Source organism: Micrasema longulum, unplaced genomic scaffold (genome assembly GCF_059751315.1).
Source record: "Micrasema longulum isolate JH-2025_06_02 unplaced genomic scaffold, ASM5975131v1 h1tg000721l, whole genome shotgun sequence".
NCBI classification, from domain to species: domain Eukaryota; kingdom Metazoa; phylum Arthropoda; class Insecta; order Trichoptera; family Brachycentridae; genus Micrasema; species Micrasema longulum.
In genome coordinates, this window is record NW_028277917.1 from 9,598 (window position 1) to 35,928 (window position 26,331).

The following is a 26,331-nucleotide window of genomic DNA, read 5'->3' on the forward strand; positions in this document are numbered from 1 at the left end:
TTTTTGCATGAGTAAAACCGGCAGAAAGACCTACGGTTTTTAAAACGATTTTGGGTATGTGGAAGAAGTACTTTCACTGTTTATTTTTAAACAATTGTAAATTCTAATAAAACGTAAATATTTTACAAACAAAGAATATTATTAAAATATTTTAAAAATCATTGACCTAACACTAAAGCTAAAATAAAAAAAAATGTTTTTGTAATGGGCGAATTAAAAAAAGCCTCTAAAAAAATCCGGGTAAGTGGGTGGAGCGCTTTTAATGTTTATTTTTGTTAAGCTAGAGAGCTGAAACCTATAGGTACTGTTGCGGGTGAGATTCATCGGACTGAATTATTGATAAATCTCACCCGCATCAATAAAGGATTCAGCTCAATAACTCCACGGAAATCAACAGTTAGAAGAATCGAAGAAATATATATGTTATAAGTTTAAATGCATGCAGAATGGTGAATGTTACACAGTGTTTAATGTGACCAAAGACAGGTCATACGTCCTGTAAAAATGTCTAGACTTATTACATGACATATTTCCTTCTCTAAAATGATTTACATGTCTGTTGTAATATGTTGATCTTTTTAACTCCCTAGCGGGTGGAATCCCACTACAGAAAATAAGACGAACTCAAAATATTGTTGACTTTAATTAGAAATTATTACATTTGACTAGCATCATCGAAACGTTTCCCTTGCTTTGTTGATTTCTGAATTATTCCTAATTTCCACTCGTTAGAACTCCCCTCCGTGAAAAGGAGGCGGGAAATAGTTTTTATGAACTCTGAGCTGATTTCCCATTTGACTCCGTGGAGTTCCGATCACATTCAGCAGGAAGTTGCCTGGATTTGCATTAGAAAGCCGTGACTGGCTCATAAAAAGTTTCCTAGCGTCGCCGTCGCGATGCCGACGCGGAAAGCTGCCGGGCCGCAACCACCGCGATTTCGCGGCACAAAACAAATTAAAACACATCCGACTTATTCTTGCGAATGAGATTTAATGCGAAAAGTTTTTCTGCAATAGAATAAAGGTTGGAATCGTTAAAAGCACCATTAAATGTTACATCTATCTCAATAGAGACGGAGAATTTATTTATTTATTTAAAATTTCAAGTACAAAGAATAAGTACTTTGGCGGACTTATTGCTAAAAGCAATATCTTCCAACCAACAAAAATACAGACTGATCAAAAGGAGAGATTAGTTAAAAATTTGTACTAAAAAACCATAAATAAATATTTAAAAAAACATACATAAAACAAAAAAAAACTATTTCAATTAAAAATGACAGCGGTTTTTTTTTAGACGTTTTTTTTGTTGGCTTGCACATATTAACTTTAATAAAAAATGCACAATAAAGTACATTATGTTATACATATTAAATGATGCGGAATGTGGGATCAGATAATGAGTTTGGATGGAGAGAGAAAGGGATAAAAATATATATTTAAGTTCAGAATCCTGGGAATATATAATTATGTTTCAAGCGTTTCTTGAAGGTGGCTTGAGGGGAATTTGTCTTAAGGTTATTTAGAAATCTTTCATCATAATTTCCCTTTCCGGACCCAATGGTGCATAGGGCACTGCATTACCAACCGCAGCGTATCTCGATCATTTTTTCTTACATTAAGATAAGATCATCAGTCTTACGCTACAGGTGCCACTCCAAGATGCTACTCCATATTCTAGTGTAAAAACACCAATTCGAAAAAAAGTTTTCATGTCAACCGGGTCGGGAATTGAATCCGAGACCTCTTGCATGGTAAGCAAACACACTGACCGTGGAGCAAGAGGCGGACAAAATAGAAATTTACACAGCAATGTTTTGAGTAGGTTTTTATATCTATTTTTTGTTGCAACAGACAGGGAAAACATTTTTGCGAAGTCAATATGGAAGTCTAGGCATTTACAGGGCTTATGACCTGCCATTAGCTGGTTTAAGTGGCCACTGTGTAATATTTACCATTCTGCCTATGTTTAAACTTACACATTTCCTCAACTCTTCCATCTGTTGACTTCTCAAAAGCTTCAGCTCTTTATTTCACAAAATTGACAAAACGTGACGAATGTTCACAAAATTTCGTGATGTCAAAAAATGAAAGAGTTGAGGAAATGTGGATGTTTAAGCATAGGCAGAGTTATGAATGATACAGAGTGTGTTAGGTGACGACTTAAACAAGCCAACCAGGTCATAAGCCCTATAAATGCCTAGACTTCCATATTCCTTCTCAAAAATACTTTCCATCTGTTGATACTCTTTAACATAATGAATATCATCAGATGGAAGAATTGAAGGAATATAGATGTATGTAAATATAGGCAGAATGGTGAATGTTACACAATGTGTAAAGTGGCCACTTAAACCAGCCATTACAGGTCATAAGCCCTGTAGATGCCCAGCCTTATATTCCCTTTTCTAAAATGTTCTTCGTCCCTGTTATAATATCTTAACACATATACTCGTATCAGTTTACTCGATTAGAAGCCTTCAAAATAGAATGTCAAGTTGACGAAAGTGAGCATTTTCGACACCTCGTTCTGTTCGCGTTCAATCGAGGAATAAAAGCTACCAAAGCTGCTCGCGGTGTTTACGTAGTGCACGGTGAAGGTGCTATGAATTATTGACTTTTTTGCAGTAAAATAATGAAGGATAATACATTATTGTCAATTTCGTTTTTTTTGTCCTCTTGTTCTCTTTGTTTGGGAAAAAACGGACACAAATCGAAAAATATTTTTATGAGTTTTTTTTCGAATGTGAAATAATTCTGTTAAACTTCACCCACGTCCATAAAGAAATGAGGCTCTTTGACCTCAGAAAAATCAACAAAAGATATAATTTGAGAAATGTGGCAAATTGGTGACAGAAGGGTGGAAAATTGACAGAATCGTGACTGTTACACACATTGCGTGAAATGATCTCTTAAACCAGCAAACCCCCTAAATGACTACAATACATTCACGGATGCTGGACCGTTGTACACGTGCGAACCATGAGCTGACTGTGTCATGTTTTCACATGAAACACAATGTATGATCGAGCAGAAAAATTTCTTTCGAATGGCGCTTAACCTTTACCATTTTGTTTTACTTTTGGTGCTCATAAAAATTATAGGTTTTTTTATTTTGTATTGTTAATTTTGTCTTTCCATTTTTTTTATTTTTTTTTGTCAATATATTTTTACCCCCCTACCTACCCCCCTAGGGAGTTTATCGAAATTGTTGGATATCACAACAGAAATGTAGGACATCTTAGATATTCTCTTATCCAAAAAAATCACATTGTTCTTTTTTACATAACTCTGATTATCTAACTTGTTTTTCTTCTTGCTTTGCTTTGAATATTTTTATGCCCTTTAAATTCTTTTTTTATCACTAAGAGAGATTATGAGTTATCCCTTAATTTTATTTTACCGAAAGTATTATAATTAATATCTTATCAAATTTATAATTACTATCGTTTAACTGATAAAATATTATTTTTCAGGAGAAGAACCATCTGACCAGTTCCTAGGAAACGCAACAGCCAAAGATTTCTTCAAAGTTCTAGATAAGGACAACTACTCAATACTCATCGGTGGCAGGTAACGATCAATCCAGTATTAATTATTATAAAATCATATATCTGAAAACAATATTCCTTAATAGGATTGGTTAATACCAACGAATCTAGTTTAAATCATATTTATGAATGAAGTAATAATTGTGACACTACGCTTTTTTTGTAAATTTTCTCAGTAAAATTCTTTGTCAAATTTACATCTTCAGTGCTGGTTTAAATTTCCAACGATGGGTAAGTACTCCGCTCCATAATCCCCGCAGACAAATAATATTCTCAAAGCCAAAGGCGACCACACTCCGCGACGCCTCTTTGTAATGAACCTCACTGTATAATTCTACTACGATTACGGATTTGCATGTATTTAAAAATGTCTTTATGCGATTAAGCCCTCCCCAGTCGTGCTATATTATGCCTTCACTGTTTAACAGCGTTTAATTTAGTTTAAATGTGCCCCACATACTTTATGACAGTCAGATTAACTCCGTAGCTCATTATTTACTCGCGACCAAAAAAGAAACCTACGCACTACAGTTTTCGAGGAAAGTATAGGAATTTTTTACAATTTATAAAAGCATTACTTGAATAATTTTCTTATTAAGTCAAATTCATCACCTTCATTAATTATTCGCTTAAAAATTTATATCTTAAACCGTTTATTTGGATTGCCGTGTGCGAATAATTATCCTGAAATCGTCGAGAGCATCCGCGCGGAAGATGAATCTCCCAAAAAGAGGCTGAGTACCGCGGATTAAACTTGGCAGCAATTTTTGTTTGTCAGTAAGCCAAGTCACTTCGAAGTAAGCATCAAGTCTAGGGCTCTAAATGTTGAGCGAATATTATGAGAGGAATCTTGCCAAATTGCAGCGCATCATCGTCACTCCTAGCTAAAGTAGTAGAGTAGGTTACGAGAGTTTAGATTCATTAAGACTTGTTGGCGCAATAGGATTGGAGTACTTGAGAAATATGGAGCAAACTGTTTCGTAAACATGCTGTTCTGATTGCACATAACTTACCTGGTCCATTGATCTCACCCCTTACTACTGTTTGAGCCACAATACGAACTACGTATTTTCAAGTTGTTTCATATCGTAATTTCTAAATAATATTAGTGCGAGGTAAGCCCCACTACTCTTATAATTAATATGAATATTTTAGTTTGATCTCAAAACATGCGCCATAATTTTCACACGATTATAAAAATTCAAATAATGTGTTTTGTACCCGTGTACTATGTACTTATGAATGAAAATTTTGTACCAGTATTATAATATATAACCGTGTTTCAAAACGCTTATGGGTATCTATAATTCCATGTATTCAAACATTAAATTATATGGAGATCTTGGGTGAATATTTTGTTATTTTATTACCTCTGTCTGGAGGTGCAACATAGAATTATATTTATTTTAAGTACATTATACTTCTACAATCCGTCGACACATTCAAACATTCTTCATTTGTTATATTAAATTTAGGATGTGGACTGAATTTCCTTCCTTTTCTTCAGCCTTGATACGGTAAATCTAATCCCCAACATGGCTGAGTGCACTCATCTGCCCCTTCCGTGCAAAACTCTATAAAACTGTTTTCATTCACTTTTTATTGTCCCTTTGTTTCCCGGGACTCTACTAACTGGCTTTGTTACAAAGAACTCGGACGCTGTTTTATTCCATTATGGCTTAACGCTCTTGACCGTTGTTTACATGAACAGGGTTATTTGTGTCACTTATGGAAGCCATCTTATCTTATTGATATTTTGAGAATATGTTTTTTTTTATTTGTATTTTTTTATTTACAGAAACGCGATACACAATCTCAGTCTCTACGACTTGACGGAAAACATTCATCAGGTTAGTACTCTGTTGTTACTTTTACAAATAAAATATAACCTTTAAAATAATTAATAGCCCCGTGCCCTGTCAAAATGATTATGATATATTGGTTTATTTACTGTAATTTTTAAAATATCCAACAACACTGTACCGTTTCGTAATGGTTCTTTTTATATTATAGGAATCGCGCGATTCTGAAAAACAGATTTTCCAAAATGAAATATTTATTGAATATGCAAATCTTTCACTAAAGAGATGTTACTCAGGTTGTCTTATTTGTTTACCAAAATGTAGCCGTGACATCTTGACACGGAAGGCTAGTAATTTACGACCGGTGAAGCGGGTTTGTTTCCTCTTTCGGCATACGGAATTCCTTTAAGTGAGCGCTAGATAAATCAAAGCCTGAATTATTCGCGCAGAATTGAGTTAAGTTGGCGAGATATCTGGCACGTTTAAAGTGAACTAGTAAGCTAGTACCGAACTGATCTGAGCTACAAGCTCCGGCTGTGAGTCCGCCCTTTGTGGCCGGCGAGATTTTAGTACTTAGCTCATAAACATTAATAATTATAGGCGGCAATTTATCAGGTTTTCCTCCATTCTGTAATAGTATGTATGTCCACACGCTACGCTTGTGTCTTTCAAACGTTACATTATTTTCACTATTTCTGGCCATGAACGTGTACATACCTATATGAACTTCACGGAATACTTCGACCGACTTTTCCATAAGTTTACTACATCTCCTTGACTAAAATATCTCCATAATTAATTACGATTTACGATTATATTTGCAAAACTAATGAACTTTCTCTCATTTTTATCATCATGCAAAGTTTTTTAATTCAGCTTTCTGCTATCTGTTCATTAACTTCTAACTTATATTTACAGTCTGCTTTGTGTAATGGGTTTAACGGGTTTAATGGGTAAATAAATGCAGACTACAATTTGTCAAATAAATGGATTATTTAATTGAATACTTTTTTTATTTTGTTAGACCAAAGTGTATAAATACTCCACTAAATGTACACCATTTTATGAATACTAACCCTAAAATGCAAGATTTTTTGTATTGCAGTAAAAAAATGTTTTATGGTGTATTTGGCGTAAAATATTTTTTTAAATCCTAATGTCATAAAAAAAAATATTAAAAAAAAAAAAACATGATTATGTAAATTTACATTGTACTATAATTCACAATTACTTTATTGAATTTTATTTTTTAACACAATATATATATTATATGTATGTATGAATACTAACATTTATGTATTTTTTTGCTCCGAAAAGATTATAATACCTGAATTTTTTTTATGATAACCTTTACAAAACACCAGAAAAACCTTAGAGTATGTACATCTAGAGAAAAACTGACATAAATCATAGACAAAAAGGCGTATTTTTCTTTTCTCTTAAATCCATAGATGAACTCTCTTAATTATTACCAGACTTAAAAAATCATCATCATTCCCTTTCCGCACCTAATGGGCACTGCGCATTGGTACACCAATCGCAGCGTATCTTGATATTTTTTACTACATGAATGTAAAATGATCATTCTTACGCTTCGGGTGCCAGTCCAGGGACTATAAAATATTCTAGTGTAAAAGCACCTTTTTAAATAAATATTTCATGTCAACCATACCGGGAATCGAACCCGAGACCTCGTGAATGGTAGGCAAATACGCTGACCACTACACCGCGATGCCGATAACAATTACTCGGCTGTTTATGATATTAAATAATTAAAACTAAATATTTGGAAAATTCCATCACGATTGTACCTACATATATAGTATACAAAAGGTATTGTGTGTATTTTAGAGAAATGGATAATATTATATCGTGATGTCATATATTTTTCCTTATCGGCAACATAAACTTAACTTATGTAAGTTTATAGGATATTAGTTCCTTTATTATCAACAGTGAAAATTGAATCCATTTGTGGTCCCTGGGTTAGTGTTACGGACTCAAGCATCCGAGGTCTAAGGGTTAAGCCACACTCTATTCCAACTTGATTCCCGTTTTCTAATTATTACAAGACGCCTTTTAGCTTAGAAGAAGTATACTCGTATAGTATACCGGCTTGGCGCACGCGTCTACTGCGTATTCATAGGTCGACTTCCGCAAATTTTAAAATGTCAAAAGTCTCATATATTATAATCGCATCACAATTGACCTTTAATTAGAAAGCCTCGGTGAAGGATTCAACATTTGATTCTCTAATTTGGTGATTTCACGAATAAACCACACTTCATAAATCACTTAAAACTTTTTTGGATTTCAAATTTTCTGCCGGTTTACAGAAATTTGTTATTTTTTCTTTTAAATATAGTGATTTATGTATTTACGTCAACTTAAAATTAAATTTTATCCAAACACAACATTTATTTTGATATGTTTTCTACTTGAGACGTTATTTGTCTATTAAATGCTCACACGCACGAAACTAGAATCGCGTGCCAATTGACAAGAATTCTCGAAATTTATTAAAATCTAATTTAAGTTGACTCTTATTGGTTTAATTCTCTATCGATATTCCTATAACGTCGACCCCTGCTTGGAACTTTCTCCGCCTTCTAGAAATAGTGAATCCTAACCTAATTCGAAGAATGTTAATGCCGCTCTATTTTATTGAGCAATTTATCCGCGCCTTAAAGCATATAGAAAATAAATGGTATTCTTTCTCTTTTAAACAATTATTTTTGATTAATTATTCTCCGAGAAAGTCAAGCTTAGAGAACACGTAGCGAAATTATTCTCAAATCGCGTGCGTAAAATAATAAAAGGTAGAACCTATGGTAGAACCCCTTCGTTGGGATAATTAGCAAAATTATTGATACCGACAGATAGGTCAAGTGGATTATTTTTATTGTAAAATGTACCGCACCTCAACCTTCTATTATTATATCTACGAATAATTTAAATAGTAACAATATTAGATATCTCATTTTAATTACTTCGTTTCTACTAAATTTGAACACACCGAGACTTGAACAGATTGGAAAATGTACATTTTTAGACCAGGATTTCCGAATCCATTTGAGCATCTTCTGTAAAGGTACACATACTGCAGCCATTTCTTGCGAGCCACAGTCGGCAGTCGGCATGCGGCATCCCGGGAAGGAAACATAAGTCAGATTGTGAGTTGTCTGAAGGAGTTATATTTAAACGCCCATTCAGACATCACACTGCTCAGGGTTCGCGAACTGACTGCGATCTACGATTGTGGCGATACGTGTAGATGTAGGCAGTATGTAGATATAGTATCTACTATCTAGCCAAGGGAAATAGAAGAACTAAAACCATTTAGTCTTAACATCTTGTTTCTTTCGTAGTTTCCTACACTATTGCGATACTGGTTGACCATAACATCCTCGTCATTTATTACATCGGCTATCGGCTCTTTATATCGTGGAAAGAAACCTAATTATTTCACCCGATTGGCTTATTAACTGGCGTTTTTTGACGCTATGCAATTTGTTTTAATATACCTAACCTTTTGTTCAAAGTGGTCTAGGAACTCCTTATCGGTAAAACTACACACGGCTTCAAATACAATAATAATTAAACGTTTCCATCTAGGTGTTCGTAATTACGGTGGAAGTTGTGGAACTAGCCGCCGCGCCGCCATCGCGAGACACCCGATTCTGTCGATGGCTGGCAGGCTGGCACCAGATAACTGTATTATATATTTTATCTCCGTGTGGGATTCTGCAGACAGCCAATAGAGGTTGATCAACTTGTACTGTATACATACAGACTACAAACATAAGTATTATAAGTACCGCTGATTCAACCGAACACGAAAACTAGATAACCTACAACGGTCTTTTTATTTGTGATTACATGAATCATGGTAATCTGCCAAGTACAGACATTTTAATTGTTACAACGCGAGTTATCGAAGTTTTTATTATCCTTACACGCGTAACGAACAAAGCTCTAAACTTCCTAATCTCTTCGCTATCGTAATGGGTAGCGTCACACCTCTTCTCCAGTAAAGTACTAAAACGAAAATGTTGAAAGAAAATTCTAACCGAAACAATTACTAAGTTTCCACGTGGACAGTAAATCCGCGCACGCTCCCAGCATCCAATTAACAGAAAGATAAATAATTTGTTAACATTAGCTCTTCGGGCGTTACCTTCTGATCACGACTTACATATTTTATCGGGCTGAGTTTTGTTTCTAGCTGCACGAAAGCAAACACATATACATACATAATATAAACATACTTGAGATACAACGCAGTTAAAGGAATAGAGAAACCTATTATGGCCCTTTATACTGCTTTTCTTGCATCTGCTGGTAGTTGTTTTGTTATTGCCAATACGCGTAGCTTAATGATCCGATTTTATTTGCAGTAGAATTTCACCTTAGTACGCAATTACTTTTTGCCAGTCGACTTATAAAGATTCGTGAGAGATTCGTTGTTGAACTCGATACGAGTACATACATAATAAATATTATAATATAGGCATTTTTATAGGCCAAGATGTACGGTTAGAAGTTCGAAGTCAGATTCACCAATATTTAGGAACTCGATGTATGTATTATAATAATTGTGTGGGTACAATACTCGGTACTATAAAAATTTATAGAAATACTAAGCAAGAGTTATTTTTAATTCTAGAATTGATTACCCGTGTATCTGTCGATATATTGTAATATCTTGGATGGTCGCCAATATACACAATATTATTATGTAGCTGAGAAGTTGAGTGATCCTTGTGCTGAGTTTGCAAGCAAACATGCATACATAATAATGTATCTGAGAGGAATAATACATTTAGAGGGAATCGCGATTCACACTCCAGTGCGATTTCCGAAGGCTTTGCAATAAAAGATACAGCCATATAGAGTATCCAGTTTGGCGCAGTTCTTGAATGAAACCTGATATGACACGAACATTATTTTAATATCAGTTCGTAAAAATTCGAAAGGTCAATATTATTAAAGGCAAAACTGGCCGTCGGGAATATATAATATATGTAGTTGCAACATCTCCAGCGTATAAAATACGCTTTAGTCATCACAATACAGGATAACCGGGTAAATAAAATGTTCGCTCTTCGCACAACGTGACAACACGTTATCGCATCAAAATAAAGTGGACGGTTTATTAGCCCTCGCTGCTGAGAACTAAAATCCCGTGTGAAGCGTCACTCCCGCTGAAGTTGCATATCATATCGTAGGACGTGTGCCGCGAAGGCGACATGCGACACTCCCGACTCCCGACGCGCAACAATAACAAGCGATGCATAAATTAGATGGGCCCGTTTGACGTAACGAGGGCCAGGGAACAGGGAACAGTCTGTGGCTCTCTGCCAAATCGAGGTAGCCGGGTAAATGCATCCGTACACTTGAGCTTTACACATTTATTTCCGACCCATTTGCTAGCGCCCTCATTGAATGCCATTAGCCGTCTAGTGTCGCTGTAAACTATGACAAACACGTCTAGATTCTTAACATAGGTTCTCGAATAACCGACGTCAATGTTTCTAAAAAATAATTAAAACTTATCTGTCTACATTTCACAAATTGTAAACAGGGAATTCATTAATGTACATACTGTATATATATATTTATATATTATTTTGAAAAATTAGTACCTAGTTCACATTTTGGGGGCGTATAACCAAACAACGACAAAATCCCTAATATATAATATATTTAATACGCATTTTGTTGAATTTTTTGTTGCATACTCAAATCTAAAATGAAATTCATTTATCTGTGAATTTCCGCGGATATATCTTGAAATACCGCGTAAGCTCACAGAAAACACATTTCCGCGTATAAAATTAATTATACGAGTTTTTCAGCTACCTACCTGTAATATTTACTAGCAGGTTTCGTCTTTCAAGTTTAGTTATGGCCGTCGTAGCGTATTTTAGTGCATCTAAGTTACCCTTAAGAATTCGAATCCGGTCCTGACGTTTTTACGGATATTTGGTTGTGGGAGAAAGGTTTTTGTGTATCTACTTTGTTGCATAATGTATGTAGTTACCGTACCTACGTGCAAGTAGATTTCGCGACACATCGAACTTATGGCGAGCTTTTATCTGACGCCTTTTCCGATATTACATGATATATATTATATGTAATATATAAACTACGCAATGAGCCCTGACGCAGTATTGCTCTCAGCGCTGCCTTTTTATGAAACAGGTATTCTATAAGCTTATCACCCCAAAAATAATATATCCGGTTATTTGAAACCACAGACCGGACCACCAATGTTGCATTCACTGAGTAATTTTATCGTTTCTGACATCCAAAAACTCACTAATGTGTTTTATAATAACAATACGATATAGAGTAGTATGTATTTTAATTGCGTAATTCTGATTGACATAAGTTGGAACCTTATGTTTTTTTATATTAAAACATGCTGCTAAGCATGCCATTTTTTATAGTCTAAAAAGGTTTCCCTCAATCAGAAAATAGCGCTGACATTGGGAAAATCTTGGGGTTACGGTCAACCTATTTTTCTTGACTAAGGGGTAGACAATAAAGCTTTCTTGTTCCGTATTCCCGTACTAATGCTGATATTATTCGTCTTTGCGTTTTCTGTCATTTTACATCAAGGGCAAATTGTTCACGTAATTATTTCGAATTCGGAATATTTTTGCTTCGCCTTATGTAACCGCAAATTTCAAAATCCGCAGACAATACAAAATTATAGTGGTAATGTTAGTAAAAAAAAGCTAGTTATCGCTACTGAATTACATTCATCGCTGATTTTTTTGCGAATACAAACGAGTAGGGGAAAATATCTATGAAACGGACGTCTTATAAAACGGATGTCTCATGAAACGGACGTCCCATGAAACGGACGATTGCAGTTTCTCGATTCCTGTCTGAACTCGAATATATTTTATTGCTAGCTTCATGATTGAACCTAGTATCATATTACACCACGGAAGTATGTTACTCTTGCGCCTGCCATTGTGCAGTGAGTAGTGAAGAGGTCTGTGAATTTTTTGTGACACAATTTTTTTTTATGCTGTTTACTAACTCTCAAAAACGTAAGTGTTAAGCTTATTTCACATCCATCGTTCCAATCCACCCGGCCCGGTAAAATTAGGGGAGGTGGATACTTATTTATCATTTTCTTTTTCGTTTTATTTCTTCTCGAAGGTTAAAACTTTTCGAAAGGAAATCTAGTGAAGATTAGTCCGCCTCATAGTGTACTGGTTCGTGAGTTTACCTGCTAATTAAAAAGTAATAAAGAAATATATATAGGATAAAAATCGATCCACCCTATGTCATTTTTTCTGGCCGGGTGGATTTTTGCTGTAGTGTGAAAACGATCTTAGTGTTTATTTTTTTGAATTATCAAGTACTGGTACTATAAGGTACAATATGTAACAAAAATGTTATATTTCTTAATGAAAAAAAAAATTATTCGAATTTATTTAAGGTTTTAAAGAGTTCAATAAAACCGACACTAATAAATACAATGAAATGGACGTCCGGTTTATGGTGTTTTTTGTGTCCGTTTCATGAGCATGTTTTATACTATAGTGAAAAGTGTAGGTACAATACATGATAAATTTTGCTTTAAATTATTAGAGATCATCAGTTCTAAATAAATTTAAAAAAGGGCATAAGATCGACGAACATAATAATTGAGGGTGCGTAAGTAAACGTAAGAGATCACCTTTTTTTTACATTTTTAAAGTAATAAAGGTCTATGAAATACTGTCCAGTAAAAAAATTTTTTTGCTAATTATTAGTAGAATAAAAAAAAAAATTTAAATTTGTAATTTTGAATTCCCGCAAAACGGTCATTCCATTGGCCACGCCCCTAATACGTCACGATTCATATTTATTTATCCCTGGCCATTGAAATTTGTTTAGAATATTATCACGAATCTTGACGTCACAATAACCAAGGCCAAACAGGTTGCGTTTTTCTAGCAACGTATTTGTATTAAATTTCTTTTTTACATTTATGTTTGAAAACATTTCTCCACAATATCCGTATTGATTTAGAAAATACAATTAATTATTCTAAATAATGTTAGAATAAGTATAGATGTATAATTATGTTGTAAATATATATTAGACTTTGTTTTTCATAGAACTAAATAAAAATATGAAAAAATCCAATTCATATATTTTTATTGTTATTTGTAGTATGTGATATTTCCCGATTTAGACGAAACTAGATGCAGCACAGTAACAAATCCACCAAAAATCTTAGTAGTCCGTGGATCGAAGCAAGTTGGACAATATGTTGGGTGCATCCAGGTATCAAAAGGACCTATAGGATCTCTTCGTTTTACCAATCTTGGACGGCGGAAATAATTTCATAGATTTGCAGAAGCGTTTTTGTAATTCGTAAACCTACAGTGGAATCTGCATGTTTACTTTTGATGAACAATTATGATTTTTATGACTTTAGTTTCTAAAATAGATTTAAAATTGTATGCATTGTATTCACGGTTTGTAAATAAAACTTTTTGGTTTTTAACAAAAAATGAATATAATTCGTACAAATTTTGGTAATAGACTATCAAACTAAACCAAAAAACGTTTTTTAAATATTTTTATGTATAGTATTATGAGCGCTATGATTTTTTAACGTTTTGTAATTTTGAAATTCTCTTCGGTTAGTTTTGCTGATTGGTAAATTGGCTTCCCGTAAACCAGAAATCTATCATAACACTCTATTATTGTTTGATTCAGAAGAACTAGTGACGTTTAAAATATTTATATTTTTTTCGTACATTTTCAAGAAACTTCACCATACAATTAAATGCTCTAATTTTTGCTGCGCGTAAGATTTTATTCTTTATATCCAATTTCCCGTAGCACTGAACTTCCTGATTGTAATTTTTTAAACATTTGCGCTTCAAACCAAATAAAATGAGCGATGGTCATGTCACGTTTTTTTACATATATTTAATATAATTTATAAATTGTTTTCAGAAAATCGAATGGCACTCAACGGGCGCGCATCGGGAGCTCTGCTCGCTCAAGGGCAAGTCTCTAGAGGTGGACTGCCAGAACTACATCCGTATAGCGGCACGGGCGCAGGACGGCAAGACGTTGGTCTGTGGCACCAACTCCTTTAAACCGCTGTGCCGCCACTATCACCCGCGCCTCCAGGACGGCAAGCTGCGGAAGCACGAGGAGTTCGAGGGCACGGGCCTGTGCCCTTACGACCCTGAGCATAATTCCACATCTATTTATACAAGTAAGCCTTGAACATAATTCCACATCCATTTATGCATGTAAGCCTCCGAACATTATTCCACATCCATTTATACAAGTAAGCTCCTGAGCATAATTCCACATCAATTTATACAAATAAGCCCCTGAACGTAATTCCACATCAATTTATAAATGAGCTTTGTGATCCTGAACATAATTCCACATCAATTTACAAATAAGCTTTGTGATCCTGAACATAATTACAAGAAAAGTTATGTCTGAAAATAATTCCACGTCAATGCGTACAAGTTCAACTTGAATAAAATTTAAGATCCATTTTACAATCTAGCTTCTAAACATTATCACACAAAAACATCAATGTATACCAGTTAGCTTATGATTCTGTACAATTAAGCTTGTGAACCTAAGCCTTATTCCATATAAATATTAAGGGCATACTTTTTTCCCCAAACGTATTTGTAAAATTTAAATACTTGAGGTAAAAATAGAATAAAACAAAACTTACTTATTTCAACATGTTTGGAAAATAACTGTTATTGTACATTCTTATATTAATTTCAGATGGACGGCTTTATTCCGCAACTGTTGCGGACTTCTCCGGAACAGACCCTCTCATTTACAGGGGACCCCAACGAACTGAACACTACAACCTTAGACAGCTCAACAACCCAAACTTTGTTAACTCTGTGAGTTATGGGGATTATGTATTCTTCTTTTTCCGAGAGACAGCTGTCGAATACATGAACTGTGGAAAGGTGCGTTTACATCTTTTACTTTAGTTTCTTTCTTGGATGATTTTGCTGCTTTCAAAAATATGAAACCCATGTGGACATTTTGGTATATTTATAGTATTATAAAACTTGTTTTTAGGCAACATACTCACGTGTCGCAAGGGTTTGTTTAAATGACAAAGGAGGGCCTCATCAATTTGGGGATCGATGGACGACTTTCTTAAAATCTCGTCTGAACTGTTCAATTCCAGGAGAATATCCGTTTTATTTTGATGAAATACGTAAGTTTGATTTTTGATAACATAGCTCACATTTTCCTGTTTTAAATGAGCTATAATGAACTTCTATCAAATTTGAATTATTTATAATTTCTTATATTAAATTATTTTCAGAATCTACTACAGACATTGTATCGGGTGTTTATGGCAGTAGTGAAGCACAAAGTGAAATTATTTATGGAGTTCTCACTACTCCTGTAAATTCAATTGGCGGATCAGCAGTGTGTGCCTTTGCTATGCGAGATATTTTATCTGCTTTCAATGGTGGATTTAAAGCTCAAGAAACCATAAATGCTAATTGGTTACCAGTTGAAGAGGATAAGGTAAACCTAATTGTATTTACCATCTCAATTTTTTTTTCATTCTTGTGTAGCCATGTGTCAGAGTCTAGATCTGAAACATTCCTTTTCAAATTTGGTATGAATTCGAAAAACAATGTACTTTGTTTACTCTTTCCAAAAGTTCAGCTCATTCAGTTATTGTAGAAGTATTGTCAACTCAATATATCATTGAATAAAATAGGTTATACATGTTATGAATTGTACATTATTATTATTATTTGTTATTTTCAATTTTTATTTTTTATTTCAACAGATTCCTAGTCCAAGACCAGGTGATTGTGTTAAGGATAGCCGAACTTTACCTGATTCAACGGTAAATTTTATTAAGAGTCATTCTTTAATGGAACAAGCAGTTCCAGCTTTTCTCTCCAAGCCATTACTTGTGCGTGTCAGCCTACAGTAAGTTGTTTTTTTTATTATACTACTTTGATATATTATTTTATTTTTATGCCTAGGTAAGCTTATTTTTATTTTTTCTCTTTCAGATACAGATTAACCTCCATAGCCGTACATCCGCAAGTTTTAGCAATGAATGGTGCAAAGTTTGATGTTTTATACGTTGGGACAGGTAATGAAAAAGCTTATTTATATTGATAATTATTTTGATATTGCCTTTTTAGTTCATGGTCATTTATTTTATCAAATAATTTATTATTGTAGATGATGGAAGAGTCATTAAATTATTAAATGGAGCATCCGCTCTCGGAGACTTTGACAGTAGTGCAGATGAAGACACAAGAGCTCCTGTTGAAACAATTGTTGTTTCTGAAACGCAAGTTTTACCTGAGGGAACACCTGTAAAACAAATCCACGTAGCACTGGCAACAGATAAACTCATAGTTATTTCAAACGAAATCATTAAAACCATGTCTTTATATCACTGCAATAACATTTCATCTTGCAGGTTTGTTGATAAAAATAATTTATTTTGATTTCAAGCTCAACAATTTGAATGGTATTTAATATCTAATTTTCATATTGCAGACACTGCGTCACTTTACAAGATCCTCACTGTGCTTGGGATTCAAAAATGCAACAATGTGCATATGTTGGCGGAAGACAGTTTCCAAATGCTGATAGGTTCTTGCAAGACATTGAGAAAGGAGCATCTGAGATTTGCAATAAATTACCTTTCCCATCCAAGGAAGAGAGAGTGATCAAATCTCCTACACACGGGACCTTAGGTGGAACCTCCAAACACCCTACGCAAGTAGAAATCGACAAAAATAATGTTGATGACATGGATAATGAAGTCGTCATTGAATTAGTGAAAACAAATGATATTCCTAATTTTAATTCGGAGCCAAAACAAACACACGAAACAGGTAAATCATAATAATATTAATTATTTGCTTATTTATATAGCGCCCTTTTTGTGAAAAATCACCTCAAGGGCGTTTTACAATTGTATACTTAAACTTAAATTCTAACTAACCTAAACTGACATATTATTTTATTTTATTTCATTGGAAAGCCAACAGACATTTATACATTTATAAGAATCAATTATACCATAAATACATATCATAAAGTCCAATTAGAGGCTTCCATATAATATTGTTATTGTAAATGTTGTGTCATAAAAATTATACATAACATAAAATAACTAATCATACAAAACTTATAATATTACTAGAAATGTAAATGAATATTGGTCACACAGTTGCACATTACAATAAATAATACAACTATAGTTGACCATACAGTGTTCATTTATTATGTGCCTACATACAGAACTGCACATAACCTGCATAATATAGGCTGCGGATTCAAGGCGCAACATCATAACTTGAATTATTTTTGGAAATTTCACTTTTAAAGGAAGTTAAAGATATGTTATTAATATCAATACAATTTAATTTCTGATTACACATATGGCAGGTTCTATTTACAAACGAATTTTGAAAAGATTTAGTTTTACATTTAGAAATTTTAAAAAGAGATTGGTTTCTGGTCTGCGTTACTGGGACTCTAAAATTAATAAGTGACAGAATCTTAGGGCAATATATCATGTTATTCAAAAGAAGAAACCAGCACTTACCCTTTTATTGACCTGAGAATGAAGAGAAAGATCTGAATCTAAATGAACACCCAGTAGTTTAACATTCATAGTAGGGGTAAGGTCACAACCTGTGATTGCAATTGGAGTCATATATTGTTTCCAATTTCTACCATGCTTACTGATTTTTTTTTCTTGTATTTAATGTTTTTTTTTTTTACAGATTCATTAAAAGTTAATCGCCCAGAAAAGATGATATATACTGCTAATGCACTTCATATTGCCGTTGTGGCATCTTGTGTCGTGACACTTCTACTAGGATTCGTATTTGGTTATTTATTTTCCCGTCGATTTCGTCACCCTTTTTTGTCAGACACAACGCCCTTTCACGAACAACACAACCACCTCAACAGGTATGTATACTGTATGTGACATCTTATTTCCTTGAGGTTACCATGGAAAAAAAATTAAAAGCTTTTTTTAGTATATTTTATGGTTTCCCTGAATGGACATCTGAAGCGTAAATCTTACCTTCCTAATTTTTTATAATAAATGTTAATGACTACTAATGCAATGCCCTTTAAAACTTAAGATACACTTTTTAGGATTGTTTTTATCATTAGTATTAGTTAAAATTGTTGCTATGTATTACTTTCGATTTTTAACTCTTACTAATGATCAAACAATCTGGCCTTTGTGATTTTGCACAAAAATTGTGGTACTTTGAAAAGTTTGGGTTTTTCACTGTATTTGCCAAAATATATTTCCAATACTAGTTTTTCTCCATATAAAACAATATTCTGCCTTTAGGTAGTAACAATTTAATTTTTTTTGCACCACAACAGGCCAGGAGTCCCAATTACAGTTGTGAATTTCATCACAAAACACCCAGGCTTGAGAAAACAATATTCATTACTATCAATTTTCTTTTTCAGATTGACACCTTTGGAGACGCCTTTGAATGCCAACCATTCAGCATATTTGCCTCCACGAGCCAACAAAACTATCAACCTTGTAGTGAATGTTCCTGCTAAGCAGGATAATCTTCAACATGAATTGGGAAGTAAGGACCGCTCTCACGAATGCAAAAACTCTAATGAATCTCTTGATAAAGACATCAAAGGTGGAACTCTTCAAAAAGTAAAAAAAACGTACATATGAAACCACAACTAAAAATGGAATTTTCATTTTAAAGAGTTTTGAGGTACAAAAATGGTGATTTATTTGTACGAACTACGCATTGAAGGAAATAATGAAGAATAATTTGAAAGGATTTTCCATTTGTGGCTCTTAGAAAAAAGATGAGGAAACAAGTACCTTGTACGCTTTTTTTTATTTTGGAAAGATGACAATAATTATTTTTTTAAATAATTAAAATAGGAAATAATGGATCAACTACCATTGTCCCATAAAAATGGAAGCCTGCGTTGTAATGAAAATTGAATGTAATAATCGTGTTTTAATTTAGCGGTGCCTACAAAAACAGTTTTTTTTTACTTAAAGACACAATACCTACATAACTGTGAAATAAAGGGAACATTTATACAATTAAATATGAAAGTGGTTCAGTGTCTGATAAATGTAGGTGTTTATTATATTATGTAAAAAGTTGGCGATGTTATTTGCATGTTTCGTTTCATTCCAAACATTTAAGTATTAATTATCGCGATGCATTATAGTGAATGCATTGTAGACATATATGCCAAGTGATCCGCTTCCGTTTTTGTGAAGTTAATAAGGAGTAGAATAGAAAACTTTTATGTTTTAACAAACTTGAGTACATATGATAGTATGAACATGAACATTCATTATTTTTACACATGTGTGATGCTTTGAGTCTGAATATTTTTTTCACTTTTCTCCTCATACTCATTTTTAAGTGCGGCTATTTTAATAAGGCAATATCATGTTTGTAAAATATATCTTCATCCCAATGTAAATATTGAATTATGCGTTAACATAATAGTATCGGTTAAAATATATAACGTATAATTAGGTAACGGTATATCATTAAATTAAATACAAATTGTTATGTAGCTGTTTATTTACTACTTATATTAGAGAAAGCGATATAAATATTAGCGAGTAAGGAATAAATTGCTAGCAGAAGAGGTACACGAAGTAAAGAGGCGAAGTAAATTGTAAGGTGCCTTGTAGGCTGCCAGCCTTGTGCCTAATCTGTCATAAGAACGCTTCATCTGTCGAGGCTGGAATAGACTGTGAAAACAAATTATTTTTAAACATATATGTTATTATAGCTAAAATAGAAATCCATTGTTATTGCATTTGTCTGAAATTTTATTAATTGTGATTGTTGATTGCCTTCTTTATTGAAATTAATTTGCCTTTTATAGATGCAAAATCAAAATACTCAGCTAATATTATTATATATAAAATATTATATCAAAAAGCATGGCATTGCTCATAAGCATAATACATCCCACCGTTAGCTTATGGCATAGTTACTCGTCTCAGTTGAAAAACATTGTACATATTTCTCTAAAATATTCTGAATTAATAAAAGAGTATTTATTGACTGTAATATTGTATTTATATACCTATTTTAAAGTATTAAGCAATTTTTTTTTTTACTTTACAAACAAACGCTAATGTTCTTTTCCCATTTCATGTTCTTTAGATCATTTAATTCCTGCATTACTTTCCAAATGTTACTTTCTGCAGCTTTATTTGACCAACAATAAAACAATGTCTTCTGATATTTTATGAACACTACGGTAATATTATATTATGCCTTTTCTGAATATGTAAATATTGTTTATAAAGTTACTTTAAGTATTTTGTGCTCATAAGGATAAATAGAGAACATCCGTCCACTTGAAAACATAAATTTGAAAGTGGAACATTACATAAGAAATTTATATTTCAGAATGAATGAAACACTGGAGTTCTTATAAAATTGAAGCAAACCTTTGATTTAAATCAGTTTTTTTACTAAAATTCTAAATACTTACACATATATTTTTTATCTTTATCCAGAATGAGCACATTTTAATAAACATCAATATTTTATTATTTTTACCGATATGAACACTACACACATTCAGAGAACATTAAAAACTACATTTTTATCTATTAGCAACAATCATTATTACAGTGCATGTATAATATTTATGAAATACAATAATATTATTAATCTTTTATCAAACAAACATACATCCATAAAATACTCCAGTGTTTAAAAAAAATTATATTGGACATTCCAAAACTTTAAAAGTTTACCTTTCTCTCTCAAGAATTAGTACAAAGCCCAATGTAAATTCAGATCGATAATTTTAAGTTAGTAACTAGAATTTTATATTATTTCATAAATGTCATCCATCAAAAAATAAATATGAATTTACAATTTATTAAATTAAACACAGTTATTTTATCATGACCCATTACAATTTATATAAAATAGGTCCATAATGAAAATGTTTTTTATTATTATTTTGTGACCATGTCGAAAATATAATTGTTTAATAAATGATAAAAATTGAATCGAATTTATTCCTCATCCTTAATCCAAACAAGGCATTTATTATTAGATGGCATATCTACAATATCCTTCAGAGAAATGTTATTGAGGGAAGCGAGAGAGGTCAAATCTTGCACGTCTCTCAATCCCCAGCGAGGATCCCTAGTACGAAGAGATTCGTCAAAAGTTACATTACTCTCGGGTGTTATTTTCCCATCCATCGCATACGGCCCATAAGTGATCATCATTCCACTATCTTTCAGATATTTCCCTGCATTTGCAAACAGGCCTTTGGTACACTCGAGTGGTGAAATATGAATCATATTGGCGTTAAATATGATATCAATTGATTTCTCCTTAAAATTGTACATAGACAGATCCTTGCAGATGTCCACCAATATAGACATGTTAATATTTTGTGTGGGACATTCTTCGGCATATATATTTATACTGCCAAGTAAGTCGGCTTCATATTCTGATGGCTGAAATGTTACTTTAGGAAAGTGAGGAGCAAAATGAGCCACGTGTTGGCCCGACCCTGAGGACACTTCCAAAAAAAATAGGTTTTCGGAAGTCTTGGGAAAGTACTTGGTTATTTGATCTTTCAAAACTTGTAAAATGGGGTCTTTATTCCTGGAGGCCGCTGGATATATAAGTTTATTGGCATCATAGCTGAAAAAAACAATACAACTATATTACACACAAACTTTGTAAAAAAATATTGATGAACAAACCAGGTTACACGTTTCAAAAGAGATATTTTAATACACCTAGAGTGGTGGTTTTGAAACCAGAATTAGAAAAGGAATTGATGAGTTTTGAAGCATAAATATTTTCTAATTATTTATACTCAATAAAAAATGTTGATTTTCAAAAACTATCGTCTAACCTATGTGTAAACTTTATCTAACTATAAATATTACAACTAGTAATTTAGTGCAGAGATAGGGAAAAAAATAATTGAATCATTCCGTAGAACATAAACTGTTGAAAAAACAAAGACAAAGCTGTTTTCGAAGTCCTAGAAGAGGCTTTTCTAATAAATGCGATGCTGTTTTTCTAATTTGTAAAAACTATTCAGGAGGATCAAACGCATTTAGAAGTTGTTTGGTAATGCAAAATAAAATATTGAGATACTACTACACCACCGGCACTTTGATGAGATGGTAGATTCAAATCTGTTCTGCATTATACCTAATAATAAAATTTCATACCAGAAAGTTAAAAATCTTTTCAGCACTAAAGCCATAGTAAACAAAATATATTGCAAAAAAAGAGTAAAGTAATTGGGAGTAATGATGTTCTTAAGTCTTTCATTTTAAAAGCAGCAGTACAAGTATAAAAATATATTGTGACCTAACCATTCGCAAAACAAGCAGCCACTTATAATTTAATGTTGCCAGCATTAAAACCAGCTGTAGTTCTGATAACAACTGATTTCTACTATTTTTTAACTGACTGTAATAATATATTTTTTTTATTAAAATTATTTATTGACAATTCTTGATGGAATTCCATTGTAATGATGTAATAACTTATATTTACATATAAGTTATTAATTTAAAAATACTTGGTACACTTCCACTTATTTGTTTGACCAATTAGCGCTTTCACCCTCTAATGGGCATCTTCAGTTGTTATTCATATTCAGCTGTCATTTATCAGTGGTTATTCATTACAATAAAAAAATAAAACAACTTTGTTTAAAAAATAAAACAACTTTGAGTAAAAAATTAGTGGTTAAAAACAAAGTTGTTTTATTTATTTTATTATACATATTGCAATTTGGAAATCGCCTTCCTAAGAGAAATCCCAATGTCATGAAATATATCGACATCCGAGGCGATACGATTGAATAACACGATTGGTCTACCTACCGGCATAACCATTGGCCGGTTGGTTCTGCATAGTGGTGATAGAACAACCAGTGTTGCCTTTGCGGAAGATTATTATCAGGGACAAATAGACCGAATTCATTCATGTTTTGTCATCATTATCATCATGTGCACCTGATGGTGCATAGAGAACTGTGTTTGTGCACCAAACGCAGCGTATCTCAATTATCTTTTACATGAAGGTAATGTGAGGATCAGTCTTATGATTCAGATTCCAATGCAGAGACACTAAAATATGCGGTGTAAAACCACATTAAAGCATATTTTACACAGCCTTACTAGAGTTTGAACCCGGGACCTCAAGCATGGAAAGTGAATGCGCCAACCACTACACTACGAAACGGACTTGTCTCCATTCGTTTTATTTTCTAGGATTATTTGATAGTTGCCAGTCAAGTGGAAAACACTCGTCCAGGATTCTGAATCTATTTCACATACACAACTGTATTCTTAATCCGCCTGGACACGGAAAATAATGTTCAGTCTACTTTTACTCATTAAAATAATAATAATTTATTTTCTCTGTATCCTTCTAAGCATAACCAGCTATACGAAACCTTTTTTTCTTCTAGCCGCAAACATATGTTTGATAAGTTACGGGCGCTGCAACATTATACTGATATGATAAAAAAAAACATTCATATGGAAAAAAAGAGTATTGGTTGAAACCCGTTTGAACGGGTTTCAACCAATACTACGGGTTTTTAAATTTTTTGAATCAATTCAAGATTAGGGCGCCGCCACTTGATAAATCAACTAATATTTTTTTTAAAAACTGAAACAGAACAATAATACTTATTGCATATCAGCATACCAGCCTAAAAAAGCCAGCATATTAGCTAAAACATTAGCAACATGTGATAACAAAGTAAATTGTTTTGCTTAAATTACAAATGAATAAATCTAAAATTAAATTTATTTCTTTATATAATCATTTTGTAAAGCGCCCTCTATAAGTTATCCATAAAAATAACAGCGTATTTTCCTATTCGTTTTTTTTCATATCCGTATACTATACTGCTGGAGTCAGTTCGCAGCTTGTGATGATGATTTGTGCGTATCTTTATTTCCAAAAAAGAATGCAATGTTTTTTTTTAAATGGCGTTCCTGATAATAAATGTGTTTCAGACCGCACATAAAAGCTTGGCGGGCCGCAGGTTGAGTATGGCTAATATAGACCGAGTATAAATTCAGGAATTCCTATTATATTTTTGAACATTTTTATTACAAATATCTACTAATTAAATTATTTTGACTGTATGATATTGTTGCCATGTGAGTATAATATAAGTAGATTTAGATTTGGGTCGTGGTCCTGTGGCTAGTGTTGCATACTCACGAATCAGAGGTCCGGGGTTCGAACCCCACTCTACCCCAACTTTATTTTTATTTTCTAATAGTGAGTAATTTTCAACTCGTTAAAATGGCCACAAAATCAAAATGTTTTAGTCAATCACGAGAATGCAAATATTTATTTTAAAATATACATATATATATATATAAATGGACTGTTCATTTAAATTAGTATTAGCAAATGCTTGCATTAAAACTTATTCAGTATTTACTTAAATCTGTGTAAAATATACATTCATGTTTAAAAATAGTTTATTTAGTTTCAACTACTTTATCGATATTTTTTCCACTGGTGACCAGGTTTCGTTTAGACGCCTTCGAAATTTATAAATAAAAGTGGTCAATGTTAAAAAAAAAAAAATTTCTTACTATAATTTATGCAGTTCCACCAAGAAATGTCAGTAGAGAAGAGAAACTCAATATTTTCATGAAAAAAATAAGTCTAGATGCAGTGCAATACCTTGTAAGCTATTTGGTAAAGAAAATAAATACCAACTTAAATATTATAAGCCTATAAAATAAAGTGTCTAAAAAATTTTTATAGAAAAAATTGTAAATATTTTTTAGTAGTTTAATGTATATTCAAATACAAACTTTTATTTTAAACTCTAAAAAAATCATGTGTATTTTGTTTCAGTGCTATCATAATATATCATATAACAAAAATTAATATGGAATTAAAATAAAAAGACAGAGAAAGAAAACTAGGAAAATGAAAGACAACTTTAATAGGTATCAATAAATTTTCACCATGTACCTATATTGATTTTTCATTCAAACTGAACAGCTGTGAAATGAAAATTTTGTGTCTGCTTTATATTATTCATTATTTAAACTAATTCAAGAAGAAAAGGGCGGACAATAATACCTTGAATCAACATCACAAGTTGTCCCTCGGTTCTGTTGAACATTCGTCATTTTAACAATTCTTTTAATGCAAAACGTATGTTTTCGCGTAAACCTCCACAGCATAAAATATACGTTATACCGAAAGCGGAAAGTATTTCTATTTTGAAATTAAACTAAATAATCTACACAGAACTCAACACACTCAATCCGGTATTATTTATTTCAGTAAACACCTAACACTTGAGATTTTTTTGAATCGTAGTCATTTAAGCTGGGTACTTTTTCGATGCAGTTTAATTCAAGTTTAATGCAAATATCGCAAATGCAACGAAAGATGCAAGTTTGCCGATTTCAGGCAAGTTTCAGGTTTGCTAAGTTGGCGAGTACCTGATTTTGATAAGCTATTTTGACTTTTGACGTTTTAAAAACAAGGGTGCGTTCAAAAATTACAAAAATTCTCCAATCGACAATATCCCAGAACTTACTCACAGATCTAATTTTTCAGATACTACGTTATGCATTGGTGCTGTTTTTTTTCATTTTCATTTATTTGATTTTACAATTTTTTAGTTATATTTTTGTCAGAAAAGCATAATATACCCTTCAGTTATAAAAAACGTTAATAACTTCATCAAAGTAATTATTTTTAATTTTGTGTTTAAATCTTTCGTTTGTTTACAGTTATGACGGTCATTGCTTTTTATCTAATTGTACGGCAATATGTATGATTTTTTTTTAAACTTAAGGGGCTTTTGAAAAAAAATACAAATCACGGCATTTGTTACAATCAACCCTATTCCTAAGGATGATTATAATTTTGTAAAAAAATACTGAAT

The 26,331-nt window shown here is 32.7% G+C and overlaps 2 protein-coding genes across 2 annotated transcripts; one reads left to right on the forward strand and one right to left on the reverse strand.

The window, feature by feature from the left end:
* Window positions 1-3,475: 3,475 nt before the first annotated feature.
* Window positions 3,476-19,160, forward strand: LOC148279461 (semaphorin-1A-like; the record flags this gene model as incomplete). The annotated part of the gene is made up of 12 exons (XM_088229904.1): window positions 3,476-3,572; window positions 5,349-5,400; window positions 14,326-14,593; window positions 15,133-15,326; window positions 15,442-15,583; window positions 15,695-15,903; window positions 16,175-16,320; window positions 16,407-16,489; window positions 16,582-16,825; window positions 16,906-17,246; window positions 18,144-18,333; window positions 18,856-19,160. Coding segments are annotated over 12 exons (2,192 nt in total), but the record flags the coding sequence as incomplete, so codon positions are not given.
* Window positions 19,161-20,413: 1,253 nt separating this feature from the next.
* On the reverse strand, window positions 20,414-25,880 carry LOC148279462 (methyltransferase-like 26). The gene is made up of 2 exons (XM_088229881.1): window positions 25,515-25,880; window positions 20,414-22,070 (listed from the first exon to the last, which is right to left on the reverse strand). Exons 1-2 carry the CDS (start codon window positions 25,616-25,618, stop codon window positions 21,428-21,430), a joined length of 747 nt encoding a protein of 248 aa, XP_088086007.1. The 5' UTR covers window positions 25,619-25,880; the 3' UTR covers window positions 20,414-21,427.
* Between the last annotated feature and the right edge of the window lie 451 nt (window positions 25,881-26,331).